General features: G+C 37.2%; 1 protein-coding gene across 5 annotated transcripts in view; it reads right to left on the bottom strand.

The window, feature by feature from the left end:
* LOC136864204 (TBC1 domain family member 22B) overlaps positions 1 to 15,674 on the bottom strand; it is a 276,001-nt gene that overhangs the window by 94,916 nt on the left and 165,411 nt on the right. For all 5 annotated transcript variants that reach the window (XM_067140892.2, XM_067140888.2, XM_067140893.2 and 2 more), the window contains one exon: positions 4,051 to 4,179. In XM_067140892.2, coding sequence (XP_066996993.1) covers positions 4,051 to 4,179 — 129 coding nt within the window. The remainder of the gene's footprint in view (positions 1 to 4,050; positions 4,180 to 15,674) is intronic.

The following is a 15,674-nucleotide window of genomic DNA, read 5'->3' as shown; positions in this document are numbered from 1 at the left end:
GTAGGTTGATCAGGGCGTAGGTATCTTGGCTGGGTTGAGTCCTGGGTTCGAGGGGTGCGGGGTGTTAAGGTTTGGTGGTGACTGGAGTGTATAGTGCTGAACCTGTAAGTGCCTGGCACGTCTGTAATGGTTTCTGATTGCCTTCTTCAAGAACGGGCAACCAGGAAATGAGGCAGCGTGACTGCTATGGCAGTTCGCGCACCTCAGCTGGCTGCGTGGTACAGTGCACTCAGTGTGACAATGAGGACCGCCGCATCTGTTACAGCGCTGAGCCTCTGAGGACGAGGCTGCAGAGTGGTTCAGTCGAAGGCAATTGAAACACTGTGTGATGAGTGATGGGTGGGAGGGGGTGCGGGTTTGAGTCTCTGAAGTGTTAGTGTAAGGTGTTGGTGGTTTCTTGGACTTAGGGGCAGGTTTTTTACACCTGCTCCTAGTCTGAGTGTGTCTGGAGTGTGTTTCCGTACTTGGTTGTGAGACTATTAGGGTCTCAGTCCCGGGTTCGGATGCTGGCGGGGGGAGAGGGGTGAGTCTGTACTGGTTAGTGTATCGTCTGTCTGTGCTGACTGGTGTGCATGGTTTGAGTGAGTTTGTGAAAATTTAGTGAATGTTCGAGGACTTCGGTATTTATCAGGGATACTTAGGTCATTTGACTGCAAACTTATTGGGAGTGTTATGGAGAATCTTGGCATCACTGGAGAAGGAAATGGAAATTAAAAGCATTCGAGATAGCTCACCTGAACTCATCATAGACCACAAAAAAGTGCGCTACCGAGCTAGTTAGATGGTGAGTTCAAACCCTACCGTTGGCAGCCCAGACGATGATTTTCCTTGGTTTCTCATTAAGGCCGTGGTTGCTTCTTTCCCACTCCTAGCAGTTTCCTATCGCATCATCGCCTCTGTGTCGGTGCAACGTAAAACAAATTGTAAACAAAAATGTACCTTAATTAGGATCACTGTCGCTACCGTCACTATATCATACTATATATGGGTGGCAAGAAAACGTGGTTGAAGAAAACAACTTTGACAATGCTGAATGTACCCTCTGTACAGATTAATTTATGGATGGCGGGGAGGGTTCAAAACACCGTCTGGAGCTGGGAAACGCATCATAATTTTTCACATCAGAAGTGAAGAAGGATTTCTTGACGGTGCAGAACTTTCTTTTATTGGCAAGAAAGGAAGTGTTGATTGCCACAATGAGATGAACGTGACTCATTATGAAGAATGGTTCACGAAAGTCCTGAGTTTATTGCCTCAAAGGTCGGCTGACGTTATAGATCAAGCTCCATATTATACGATGGTCGATCCTTCATCTAAAAACCCGAACATGTCATGGCTGAAACCTGAAATTATATCTTGGATAACATCAAAGAATATTTCACTACCACCGGGAGTTGACGATTATAACAAATTAACTAAATCAGAGCTGATTGTCCTTGCCAGGCCTTCTTTTCAAACACCGATAACGAAGCTGGAACTGACTAAACGCCTTCGACTAGATGTACAGCTTGTTTGGTTACCAGTGGCCCATTGCGAGCTTAATCCAATCGAGCTCATTTGGGCTTACACAAAAGGGAAAATAGCAACAACAAAAAATATGGCTAACACATTAGAAGTATGGAAGCAATTAATGCTTTATGCCGAGAAACCTTACGTACAGTGACCCCTGAACTCTGGAAACAATGTATTAAACACCCTAAGAAAACTGGGAAAAAGATGGACTGTCTGAAAATATCCCTTATTTCGAGCCAGTCACAATCAACATGAATGACAGGAGCACCGATTCATCGGAACACAGTGATTTTTCAGACGAAGAAAATTGACAGAATTAAATATTGTAAATAATAATAATAATGCAAATAACTCTTGTAAAAATTGTACAGTGTGATATTTCTAAATTAGGAAGTAAACCATTTTTAAACTTGCCATCGAAGGTCCAAAACCCTTATGAGAAAAGGTGATGGGAAGTGGAATTTATACGAGGAAATAAAATTAAAGGTTGAAAGTAAACGAAAAGCTGTGCTCGTTGCGCGCATGATTACTTCTGAACGCGGCAACACTGCGCCCGGTTTCTCCGCCCGGCCTGCTGTTAATCGCACGGTCCGGCGTACACAAAACCTCCTTTCAATATTATTCTTCATAAATTCAGTACCACACTGTACGGTTACATTTTTTGTAGTTTCTGATAACCATGACAGAGTGCTTCAAAACAAGCCCCAGTTTGCTGCTGTACGTTTATCCTGTGCTGAGAAAGAGTTGCTTTAGAAAAATGATAAGATCTTTTTTCTGAGTTGTTGAAAAAAATTGTAACTTGAGTATTACACAACAAATACATGTGGTTATAACATATAAAAATTTCATTACCATCAGACAAGTAGTTTTCCTAGTATATATTCCTATGTGAGCGCTTCCTAGAGAAGAAGCCAAAAACTTGTGCAATATTTATTACAACCACAAATAAGAAATATTTAATGAACGTCGAAAACAATGTGTCTTATATACGCTGACGTAGAATTAAACAAGGAAAATATTGGTATAACTCGCATTGCAATAGGCCTATTGGTTCGTTTGTAATTAAAGCCTAAACTCGAGTGTCCATAATAAAAAATCCGACAGTAAGTCCTTTGAGATGTTATCAAGAACAATGTTCCCAGTTCAATGCGGACCTGTAATAAGAAGAATGTTATAAACTATCACTTCACTGATGAGGCAAGATATGAAATTGTGTCTGATAACGTAATTGTTTTTACGTGACTCACCTCAAAAGGTTGCTGTCTGTGAAGCGCAATGAAGCACACCAAGCAGTGTTGTAATAAAAATCAAGTGCCCAAGGTGGGTTGGGATTGAGGAGGGGAAGTAGGGGAGAGTGGGAGGAGCAACTGAGGAACAGCAATTTGTTGGAGCTCTGGAGGATGTGGTCGTAAGAAGCAAAGAGCAAAGCTATTACGCATAATACAAAACACCAAACTACTGACGGGACCTGTACGTTTTTAAAAAACGCAATAAGGTAATCAAATAGAATATTTGATTTTTCAGAAATCTCATTTAAACCTTAATCTTAGCTGAAGATGATCCAAACAAGGATTGAAACATGTACTAATTTACATTAAATAACTATTTATTGTAACTGAATAGTTGACTATAGTATTGAACAGGAGGACGTATGTCAAACAGAGTTTCCTTTGTAGAAATATTTTGGTCATAAAGTATATATCAATATGGAATAAAAAATGAAGTCCATTTGTTGTAATAGAAAGACAGGAACATGAATGGAACGCTTAATAGGATGAACACAATAACAGATCAGTGAAGGAACAAGGAGCAACAGAAAGAGGAGACGAGGACAAACACAAAAACACAAGGATAATCTCTGCATCTTCATAGACTGCCAATCTTACTACATACAGACAGGCTCTCTCTTCATTAATCCCAGTCTTTCAACAACTATTCCTTCTCAGCTCTAGTTTTTGCTTTCCAGCTTCATCAGAAGGGCATATTTTTCTATGTATGACTTGATCTGTCACTTGGTTGTTCATTTTCATTACTTGTGCATGTAATTTTACTAATTTGAACCTTCAATGGTAATCTCATCTTTCCACATGAGGTTGATATAAAACTTCTACATGTGCAATACATATAAGTTCCTTTACATCTTAGCCATTCATGGCCAGCACCACGATAACAGAGGTTTCCAACTGACCATGGCCTACAAGCCTTGGAAAATTTTACTATCATTAAGTTCCATTATTCCTACCTTAAGTAAATCACACACAGTTCACAACATCAGGTCTAGCTCGAAATATACTTATATTACTCAGAGAGAGAAGAGCTTATCAGAGGACCAAACTAAAAGTTCATTTAAAGCAAATGGTCATCACACAACTGAGCAACGAAACAGGATACCCGTAACATTAAAAAAAGAAAAAAAACATAAACAAGAGAAACTTCAGACTTACATACTGTAGCATTAGTTTCTTATTATAAATAACCAAAAAAGTGTTTATGAATTTCATCATCTATTCCTTCACACAGAGCACCGACATTTCTCACCTGTCTATATGTGTCCTGGTATGTTTCATCACGTTCCGTGTCATAATACTGCTTCACTAAATTCCAATAATCAAGTCTTTTTCTTTCTAATACTTGCTGCCTGCGCTCTAAGTTAGCCGGTAGATACCCCTAATTACACACACAAAAAAGACAAGATATTAAAGATACAATCAAAATATAAACAAATGCTTAAATCAACAAATTCCTCTGGTAGGAAAAATAATTCACATTAACACCACTTAAGAGAAAGTTTCTTCATTAAGAATTTTATGATCAGAAAGCTAAAAACTATCTGTGCTCACTTAACGTCCACATCTTTTGCATAAATACACTGTTTGTACCCATGTCGATACTGGGTACTTTGTACTGTGTGAAAAATTGAAAATGATTCAGGAGCCTGCTAAAAGTGAAATAGTCACTTACTCAGTTCTTGACAAGAGGAGGCAGCCATTTCTTTTCGGTTTCAACACAGCAGCACTAGACCAGCTCACAACCTATGCCGTTTCAGAGATGCTGGTACCTTGGTGCCATCACAACTTGCTCTGTATCAAATGTGGAGAGATAGGTTGCTTTTTCCATTCTGACGATGGAGATACTACTAACAGCAAGCCTGTAGACCTGGCCTATACTGTATATACCATGCTACCTGCATTTCACATGTTACTCTTGCTGCTCCAGGAGCACTAAATTTTCCCGGGTCTGGGTGGACATAATGTAATGGCTCACCAGTGTATATTAAAAGGAAATGTGACACTGTTAGATATGAGAAAGTACTACGAGTTGTGGGAAATTATTCAAGATTATTCAAGGAAGGTCAGGAGAACATGCATGACAACCTATGCTGTTGTTCGAACACAAGCTCCATCACATACTCTGGCTGAATGCTACTGGACAAACCCATTCTAATGCTATGAACTTGACTACATTTGAACAGGTTCCTCACCGGCAAGCGTTCTCACACTGAAAACAAAGTAGGAATGACAGCTCAGGAATGGCTTTCCATGCAGGTCTAAAAACAGGGCCTACAAAAACCTATCACATGCTACAACAAATATTTAAATACAAAAGAAACTTGATGGGAGCATATAAAGAATGCAATAAAAAACATATATTACACCAAGATTGCCATATTTATAAAGATCAATGTTACACCTTCTTCTTGGTCTTCCAACTGGTCTCTTTCCCTTAACTTCCCTTTCCAATTCCCTTCTTGCTACCGTTCCTTTCCCATTCATTTTACATGCCCGAACCATCTCAGTCTTGCTTTCTGTATGTTCTGTTCTAACAGTTCTATATTTAGCTCTTCTCTAATTTTAATATTTTGAATTCTATCTCTTCTTGTCTTTTTAACCAGTGTTCTTAAACATTTCATTTCTACTGCTTGGATCTTACTATCTTGTCTCTTATTAGTTACCAGCATTTCTAGTCCATATATTACAATTGGTATGAAATACTGTTTATATAATGTTAATTTCGTTCTCTTGGGTACTCTGTCATCCCATAAAAGCTCTCTGACTTGATGATAAAATGTTGTACATTTCCTTAATCTGTTATTAATTTCAGGGTTGATTTCATTACTTCCATTAATAATGCTACCCAGATATGTAAACTGTTCCACATTCTCTAACCGTTCTCCGTTTATGTTCACTTGGCTTCTCCTTTTTCTCTTTTCCACAGTGCATGACTACAGTTTTCTTTTTCCTAATTACCATTCCAAACCCCTCCAGATTTTCATTTCAAACGTCCAGTCTCCTTTGTACTTCCTTTTCTTCCTTTCCCCAAACCACCACATCATCTGCAAATACTAAAGCATTCACTTCATCACTACTGATACTCTGTTTTACATACTTTATGATTTCATCCATCAATATAATAAACAATAATGGCAACAGTGCACTTCCTTGCTTGAGATCTTTTTTTGTATAAAATGTTTCAGAGTCACCACTCCCCCCCACTTGTACACTGCTTTTACTCTCATGATACAACATTTTCATTTTGTTAATTAATGATTTTGGTACATTCTTTTTCAGTAGGCATTCCCATACATGTTTTCTCTTAAATGTATTATAAGCTTTTTCCAAATCCAAAAATACGAAGATGATTTCCTTGTTCCTTTCTAAATGTTTTTCCATTATCATTTGCACTATAAATATCAAGTCTACTCTTAATCTATTTGGTCTAAAGCCATATTCTTCTTCCTCTAACTGTGTTTCTATTATATCCCTCAGTCTTTTGTCTATTATTTCTCCATTATTTTTAGCCCATGTGATAACAGGGTTATACCTTTACAATTTTCACGTTTCTTCCTATTTCCTTTTTTGAACAATGGTACGATGCTTCCTTGTTGCCAATCTTCAGGTACCCTTTCATCCTTCCACATGGCATTGAGGGCTCGGTATAGCCACTGTAGTCCAATGCTTCCTGCTGCCTTAATCATATCAGCATTAAATTAGTCTTTTCCACTTGCTTTACCTTTGGTCATTGCTTTCACTGCCCTTTCAAATTCCAACCATGTTATCAGGTTCTCTTCTTTTTCTCCATCTATTATTTCCATTTCCTTATCTCCTTCTTCCTCCGAGCAGTCATCCTCATGTACTATGGATCCATCTTCCCTCTCTAATGCCTTGGTTTTTTCTTGATTTATTCTTTTTGATTTTATTGCTCTGTATAATAGTTTCTGATTTCCTCGACTATCTTGCTCAATTCTGTTGGTAAACTCTTGCCAACATTTCTCCTTTTCTTCCTTGATACTCCTCTTTGCTTGTAGTTTAAATCTTTTGTATTCCACATGTAACCTTTCTATCTTATTCTCATCCGTCTGATATGTGTTTTGCTTTTCCTTATCCATTTCTTTCTTCACCTTGTTCCTTTCTTTGATTTGTTTTTTATTTTGTCTGTCCACCACCGTGTCTCCTTTCCTTTAACCTTCGCTTTTGTTTTTACGCATATCTCAATTGCTGCTTCCACAAATGTCTGTCTTAAATTGTCCCACTCTTCTTCTCCACTTCGTATTTCCGTGTTAGGCAATTTCCTTTTTATACAATCTTGGAATGCCATTCTTTTATCCTCCTCCTCCAATTCCCGAAGTTGATCATACTGTGTGGCCATAATTCAACTTTTTTTAATACGATCTTGCTATGGGTTAATGAAGGACAGTAATTCTGTTGCTAAAATATCCCTGAACACTTAATAGTAATCATGTAATGTGAGAATATTCATGTGCGTGAACTTGTCAGCTTTTGCATCGAGTAACTAGAAATTTGTAATCATGTTTCTCTGACTCCTATATTCCTTCCTTACCTATCTTATTCTACTACTTTGTATACACTGTTAGGTGACCATCTACATAGGTTAGATCCCTCGGATTGCTTTCATTTTATCTATAATAGATATTTTTACTATCATGCTGATTAAGTTTACTTATGTAAATTTGTTAAAAACTGTTACTTGGTTAAAACATTTCCCCTTGGAAATAGGTTAGCTTGACTTACTTATTCATCTTGCTACTTACAATAGTTCGATGTTGTTAAATCATTACGTGTTTTCCTTGTCTAAATTTATTTTGTACTCTTTAATATCTCCCCGGAGATATATTTATCCTGTTAGCTTCTTTTGAAACCTTATGTGTTATTTAAACCAAGCATTTAACCTAAAATTGGGGTAAACGTCCCAGTTAGAGTTTATATTAAGTAATAAGGCAAATCTAAACTATAGATTGAAAAATTTTCTCATGTCCTGCTGGTCAGGAATTGTATCTAGCAAGTGTGTTGCAGTGAAACTAATTGTTATTTCTGAAAGTGTTCTTATCCTTGATGCTTGTTATATTCCATGGTCACGGATCCCTCTAATGATTTGGTCCTATGATTTTGACATTCCACTGTGCATGTTAAATTTATGTTATCTTAGCATCTGTCATTCCATTCGAAGTATGAGTGAAGCACGTTTCCACTTAGGCATAATTTTGAAGTAATAACCCCTTCTTTGAGAACTTGTGGTTGAACCCTTACTTCATGAACATACGATTTATTTACCTATTTAGTTACCTTTAGTTTTGCACATTTATGTTAAGCTTCCTAACCCTTATTTGTGCTCCCCACCTCATTTGTCATCATGTAGCAACCCTTGCGCAGTCTAATGAACTAATACTATACCCCATTAGTGGTGTATCCGTTCTGAGACAGGAACTCCTCAGATAAATAACACCAATCGTTACACTAGCGAAAAAGACGGAATGTCATTTATGGCTGATAGGGAACGTTGGTAGGACTTCATGTTACATAAACCATCTTCATTGTCTTCGTTCTCGTCACCATCGCCATGAATTTCTGTTTTCTTTCCTTGGAGGTGATATGTGACAAGCTCTTCGATGTTTTCTAACGCTGTATCTATCTCAACTGGTTAATAGTCACGTAATCTTCCGCACTGACATTACCATAATTACTTTGTTCAAGACTTTGTTGTAGCACATCAGTATTTTAGTTTATTATGGTTCCTTCATCAGGGTGTGAGACAAACTTGGCGTCGTGAAAGCACTGACATATCCTATCGTATACTGCGATGCCCTTTTCACTGCTTCTGGGATCCAAATTACAGCATGGAGCACAGAGATAGACTTAGTCAGTTTGGTGGCAGAGGCCGCGGATTCCATGTTTTCAAGCAATGATGCCATTATCAGTTTTCTTTAATTAATCTTAAAACAATAAATTCATGACGCCCTGGTCCACTGGCCGAGTTACACTAAAGTATAAATGTAACTTAAGCTTTTCAGTCTGTTGAACACACAAATTCAATATAAATATTACACTATAACATACCTTTTAAAAGAAGACCAATAAATGCTCATTAAGAACCCTTCCATAGCTTTAAAAATGACAATTAAAAACCCTATTTGCCCTACTTAATTAACATTTAACACTTTTTGCATTAGTGCTTAATGAATCGCACAGGAGGTAATCTCTGACTTAAAAGTCTGGAATGTGGGTTAGGATTTTCTAATCTGCAGTAAATTCTCTGAATCTATGCACCACCTTTTGCCACTCAAGATAATCTGTTAGATTATCATTTATCACTTAAAAGAATATGTTAAAGAACTCTCTAATAAAATAATAACAACAACAACAACAGCAGCAACAACAAAATTACCAGTATAATAAGCTCATTAAGAAACCTTGCATATTAAAAAAAAATGTAATATAAGAAATAATAATATTAAGGATAGCAACAACAATGATAATAGTAAAGGAACACAAGGGGTAAAGCACCTGAAGAGGAAGTGCAGTGTGTCATTGACCTGACCAGGGTGAGGGAGGGGGTGACATAACGGAGGTCAGCAGACTGGCAGCAGATTGGATTTTTTAGCCATTGAAAGAGCAACAGTTTTTCAAATACCTTGCATTGTATGCTGGAGTGGGGACAAAGCAGGACTTCATTAAGATAAGTTCCAAATTTTAAATTCCTAGGTGCTTGGACAAAAATAAGCATAAATATTTCCAAATATTGAGTGTGACTTGATAGAATCTGATGATGTTCTTTTAACAACGAAACATGTAATTCTGTGTTTAATTGTAATAAGTATTTTTAGCCCTTGTTTAATAGTGGTTTTTTTTTTTATAGGTATGTTATAATATAATGATGAATGATGAATTTGGGACTTACCTTAAATCACAATTCAGTTGTTGGATAAGTGAAGGGAGTAATGTGGATACACTTTGGGCTAAATTCAAAGGAATCATTTGGGAAGGAGAGAAGAGATTTGTACCTGTTAAGAAGGGCAAAATGACCTCAGACCCTGTTTATTATACAAGGGTAATAAGAAAATTAAAAAGAAAATGTAGAATAGTAAACAGGAAAATCAAAGAAGGTAGGGAGAGTAGAGAAAGTAGAAAACAGCTAATGAGGGAACTGAATAGAGAGAAAAAGGAAGCAAAAGAGAATTATATGAATGGCATTCTTCAAGAGCATAATGACCACAAAGGGAAATGGAAAAAGCTGTATTCATATATCAGGAATCAAAAAGGAAAAGGAATCCAAATTCCTACAATGGTGAGAGAAGGGGGTGAACACTATTTAACAGATACTGAGAAAGCAAACCTCTTTAGTAGGGAATTCAGAGATTCAGTAGATGATTGTCAGGAGTTGGAAACCGAAACAGAAGATAGAGAGGGAGACACACAGAGGGAAACAAGAAGCTTCTCAATCACAAATGAAGATATTTTCAGAGAAATCCAACTGCTCCAGCAAGGAAAAGCAGCAGGAAGTGATCAAATTACTGGGGAGGTGTTAAAGGCAATGGGGTGGTACATAGTGCCTTATTTAAAATTTCTCTTTGACTATGTCATAAATAATAGTGTAATACCAAAGGAATGGAAGGAATCTATAATAACACCAATTTATAAAGGAAAGGGTGATAAAAGGAAACCAGAGAACTACAGACCAATCAGCCTGACCAGTATAGTTTGTAAAATACTGGACAGTTTAATATCAAAGTACATCAGAGGTATATGTGATGATAAAAATTGGTTCATGAGGAGCCAGTATGGATTTAGAAAGAAATTTTCTTGTGAGGCACAACTGGTGGGATTTCAGAAGGACATATCAGACCAATTGGATTCAGGAGGCCAGTTAGATTGCATAGCCGTAGATCTTTCCAAAGCCTTTGATAGAGTGGAACATGGAATATTATTAAAGAAATTGGAGGGAATAGGATTGGACGTAAGGGTTATACGTTGGATAAGAACATTTCTAAATTCAAGGGTTCAGAAAGTCAAAGTAGGAAATAACGTATCGCAGGAAGAGAAAGTTTGGAAGGAAGTTGCACAGGGTAGTATAATTGGTCCATTACTTTTCTTAATATACGTAAATGATTTAGGGAATAATATAACATCAAAAATAAGATTGTATGCAGATGACATAATTGTTTATAGGGAAATAAATACCATTGAGGATTGTTCAGAATTACAAAGGGACCTTGAGAGTATCCAACAATGGGTTGAAGAGAATAATATGAAGGTTAATGGAGGCAAATCAACTGTTACAACATTTACAAACAGGAGTTTTAAAAATGAATTTGAATATACTTTGGACGGGGTAGTTATTCCAAAAGATGGCAAGTGCAAATACTTAGGTGTGAGATTTGAAAGTAATTTGCACTGGAAGGGTCATGTGGATGACAATGTTGGGAAAGCATACAGATGTCATAATGAGGCTACTTAAAGGATGCAACAAAGAATTAAATGAGAAAAGTTACCTAAGTATGGTTCGTCCATTATTGGAATATGCAAACAGTGTTTGGGATCCTCACCAAGAATACCTAATAAAAGAAATAGATAGTGTGCAGAGGAAAGCAGCAAGATTTGTAACAGGGGATTTCAGGAGAAAGAGTAGTGTATCAGAAATGTTAAAGGAACTAGGGTGGGAAACTTTAAGTAAGAGAAGGGAGAAAACTAGACTTATAGGATTATATAGAGCCTATACAGGAGAAGCAGCATGGGGAGATATCCGTGAGAGGCTTCAGTTGGAAAATAATTATATCGGCAGGACTGACCACAAATATAAAATTAGAAGGAATTTTAGCAGAAGCGATTGGGGTAAATTTTCATTCATTGGGAAGGGTGTGAAGGAGTGGAACAGTTTTCCAGGGGTAGTGTTTGATCCTTTTCCAAAATCTGTACAGATATTCAAGAAGAGAATAAACAGCAACAGAGAAAATAAATGAAATGTTAGAGCGCATTCGACCAGTGCAGGTTAATATAAATAAAAAATGTTTGTGAATAAATTAATTCCATCCCCTGATCTAAGGAGTTGGACAGCCAAAGTAGGGGACTGCCTGTAGGGGTGAAGCACAGTGGGGACTTCGAGGGCCCTGGGACCGCTACGGTAGCTGTGAAGGCCCTTCAGGAACTCTGAAAAGTGGTGGCAAAAGGGGCTCTGGTTAAGACGCAGCAGGTCGTTATGCTACTTAGGTTCCAGAATGGGTAAAGAAAAAATAAAAAGTAAATAAATGCAATGTAAATTTTAATCTTATACCAGTTGTAGAGTATCACTTGAAGTAATGTCACATACTGTATATCAGTTGACTATATTTGTAAGTAGTACAGGAGATATTATAAGTAGAATTTTGTAAACAATATATATTTATTAAGGATGAGCTGTGTGTTTAATAGAAAAAATTGTTAGTGTAAATTGTATAATATTGTATTATAGGAAAATTTTCTTCTCTTGTTAATTTAATATTTAGTGCTTGACAATAATATATTTTAGTGTATCATTTGCCACCAAGGTAGACACCTCATTTGCAAATAAAGAGATTTTGATTTTGATTTGATGTAATATTTATATTGAACTTGTGTGTTTGACAGGCTGAAAAGCTTTAAGTTACATTTAACTGAGTCGACACTGGAAAATATGGCTTCCTTCTTAACAAATTACAATAAAAGTATTTGGAGAGAACAATGTAAGCGTACCGTTAGAAAGCTGTGTTGCTGAATGATATGTATCATTATCATGAAACAGAATGACATTCCTGTTTTGTAGCTTCATTCTAGAGTTCAGTGACACTAACCATTCTTTCATTAGGTATATCATCATCCATGCCCTCTTATTGCATCTCCAATTGACAGGTAGACTCTTTAAAGCAATGTTTTTTGAAGCATCTGTGTTTTGCTGCTTTTCTTATAACTAATGGCTTTTCAAATTCCCCAGAAAGCAAAAGCACATAAGAAACTGTCAATCTCTTTAGAAAGTTTCCATCCTGAACATCTTACTCCTTTCAGAGATAATTTCTTGCTAGATAGTGCTCGGAAATATAGTCTGGTTACATCACCACTAGCTATGTTCCGCAGTTCATAGCCTTTAATCAGAAAACATATTTTTGAAGTTTAATCTGCTGATGTTTCCTCAGTGACATCTCCTGCCTCTTCACAAACCTCCTTCAACACTATCTGATGTCATCTTTTAAAACTTTCCCACCACACATTGGAAGCAGTAAAATCTTCCCTTCTGAGCTTTTCTGCAACTTTTCTTGCATGAGGTTGTAGCATTGTCCCTGATATGCACAAATTTCTTGCTCTTGCACTAACAAACCATTCCCAAACAATTTTATTTCCTTTTTCCTAGTTATTTAATTCTGCCTTCTTCTTAAGAATGTGTTTCTTTTCCAATCTTAAACTTTGCTATGATGTGCTTAACAGACAATTTATCTTTATCACTAGCTTCTACGAGCTTAATTTTTGTGTTCAAATCTAAAACCACGAGTTTCTTTCCTTCCATCACTATTAAAATGACACTGTAATTACAGCACAAAGTTCTGTGATTGCTAATTGAAAGCACAATAAATCTGTGACCTTTCTATGAAAACTGCACTGCACTGTTAGGCCGGTAGTGTCCCCACCCTCCCAAATTCCTGCATTCTGTCTGCCAACAACTCATTAAGGTTACAGGTTACACTTGTGTTGGTGACGAAATTAGATTAGGGATGAAGGAGGCCACTAAGTTTCCCGCGTCAAGTTTCGGTCTTTCCACATGCCCACGGTAATTTACTAAAAGTCGCCACAATCCTCTATTTGCAAATAGTGCTGTGGCCTCATTTAGTTCTATACCTCTCATCATTAAATCGTTAGAAACTGAGTCTAACCATTGTCGTCTTGGTTTCCCTCTACTTCTCTTACCCTCCATAACAGTCCATTATTCTCCTAGGTAACCCATCCTCCTCCATTCACCTCACATGACCCCACCACAGAAGCCGGTTTATGCATACAGCTTCATCCATCGAGTTAATTCCTAAATTAGCTTTTATTTCCTCATTCAGAGTACCCTCCTGCCATTGTTCCAACTGTTTGTACCAGCAATCATTCTCGCTACTTTCATGTCTGATACTTCTAGCTTATGAATAAGATATCCCGAGTCCACCCACCTTTCGCTCCCGTAAAGCAAAGTTGGTATGAAAACAGACAGATGTAAAGATAGTTTCGTCTGGAAGCTCACTTGCTTCTTACAGAATACTGTTTATCGCAACTGCGAGCTCAGTGCAATAGCTTTACTGCACCTTGATTCAATCTCACTTACTATATTACCATCCTGGGAGAACACACAACCTAAATACTTGAAATTATGAGCTGTTCTAGCTTTGTATCACCAATCTGACATTCAATTCTGTTGAATTTCTTACCTACTGACATCAATTTAGTCTTCGAGAGGCTAATTTTCATACCATACTCATTGCACCTATTTTCAAGTTCCAAGATATTTGACTGCAGGCTTTCGGCACAATCTGCCGTTAAGACCAAGTCGTCAGCATAGGCCAGACTGCTTACTAAATTTCCACCTAACTGAATCCCTCTGGGCCATTTTATACCTTTCAGCAGATGATCCATGTAAACTACGAACAGCAAAGGTAAAAGATTACAGCTTGTCTAACCCCTGTAAGTACCCTGAAGCAAGAACTCATTCTACCATCAATTCTCACTGAAGCCCAATTGTCAACATTGATTGATTTCAATAATCTACCTTTAATTCCATAGTCCCCCAGTATGACGAACGTCTTTTCCCTCAGTAGCCTGTCATATGCTTTCTCTAGATCTACGAAACATAAACACAACTGCCTATTCCTCTCATAGCATTTTCAATTATCTGGCGCATACTGAAAATCTGATCCTGACAGCCTCTCTGTGGTCTGAAACCACACTGGTTTTCATCCTCTCAACGACTGATCGCACCCTCCCTTCCAAGATGCCAGTGAATACTTTGCCTGGTATACTAATCAATGAGATACCTCGATAGTTGTTGCAATCCTTCCTGTTCCCTTGCTTTTAGATAGGCGCAATTACTGCTTTTGTCCAATCCGAAGGTACCTTACCAACACTCCATGCTAATCTTACTACTCTATGAAGCCATTTCATCCCTGCCTTCACACTATACTTCACCATTTCAGGTCTAATTTCAACTATTCCTGCTGCTTTATGACAATGGAGTTTATTTACCATCCCTACCACTTCCTCAAGCGTAATTTCACCAACATAATTTTCCTCCTCCCCATGAGCTTGGCTGTTCACAACACCACCAGGAAGATTTACTTTTACATTGAGAAGATGTTCAAATTATTCCCTCCACCTCTCCAGCGATTTGCTGGGATCTATTATGAGCTCACCTGAATTACTTAAAACACTGTTCATTTCTTTTTTCTCCTCCCTTCCTAAGATTCTTTATCACTGTCCAGAAAGGTTTCCCTGCTATATTATGCAATATTATTGAATTACATTACTAAACTAGGGACTAGTTTCGGCCTTGGTTGGCCATCTTCACCTTAATGTAATACATCTAATAACTAAACAAATGTAAAAACACACAATTGACATGAAAACTAATGTACAAACACACAATTAACATTAAAATCTAGGATGAACTAAGCGTAAAATCTGAAAAATAAATTAAGACTCTAAATTCTTAACATCTGGAGTATGACTTTACAAAAGAAAATATTTATAAAATCCTCCTATCAATACAAGTCAAGTCATCTGTTAGATGAAGCAAAAGTCTATACATGTTTCAGCCTAATCTCAAGGCCATCTTCAGTAGTAAAACAATGATTACATAATATACAAACAAATTAAAAATCGTAATGATGTGAA

This window comes from Anabrus simplex, chromosome 2 (genome assembly GCF_040414725.1).
Source record: "Anabrus simplex isolate iqAnaSimp1 chromosome 2, ASM4041472v1, whole genome shotgun sequence".
In the NCBI taxonomy this organism is placed as follows: Eukaryota; Metazoa; Arthropoda; class Insecta; order Orthoptera; family Tettigoniidae; genus Anabrus; species Anabrus simplex.
Note: the sequence above shows the minus strand (reverse complement) of the source record. Positions and strands in the feature narration are given on the sequence as shown.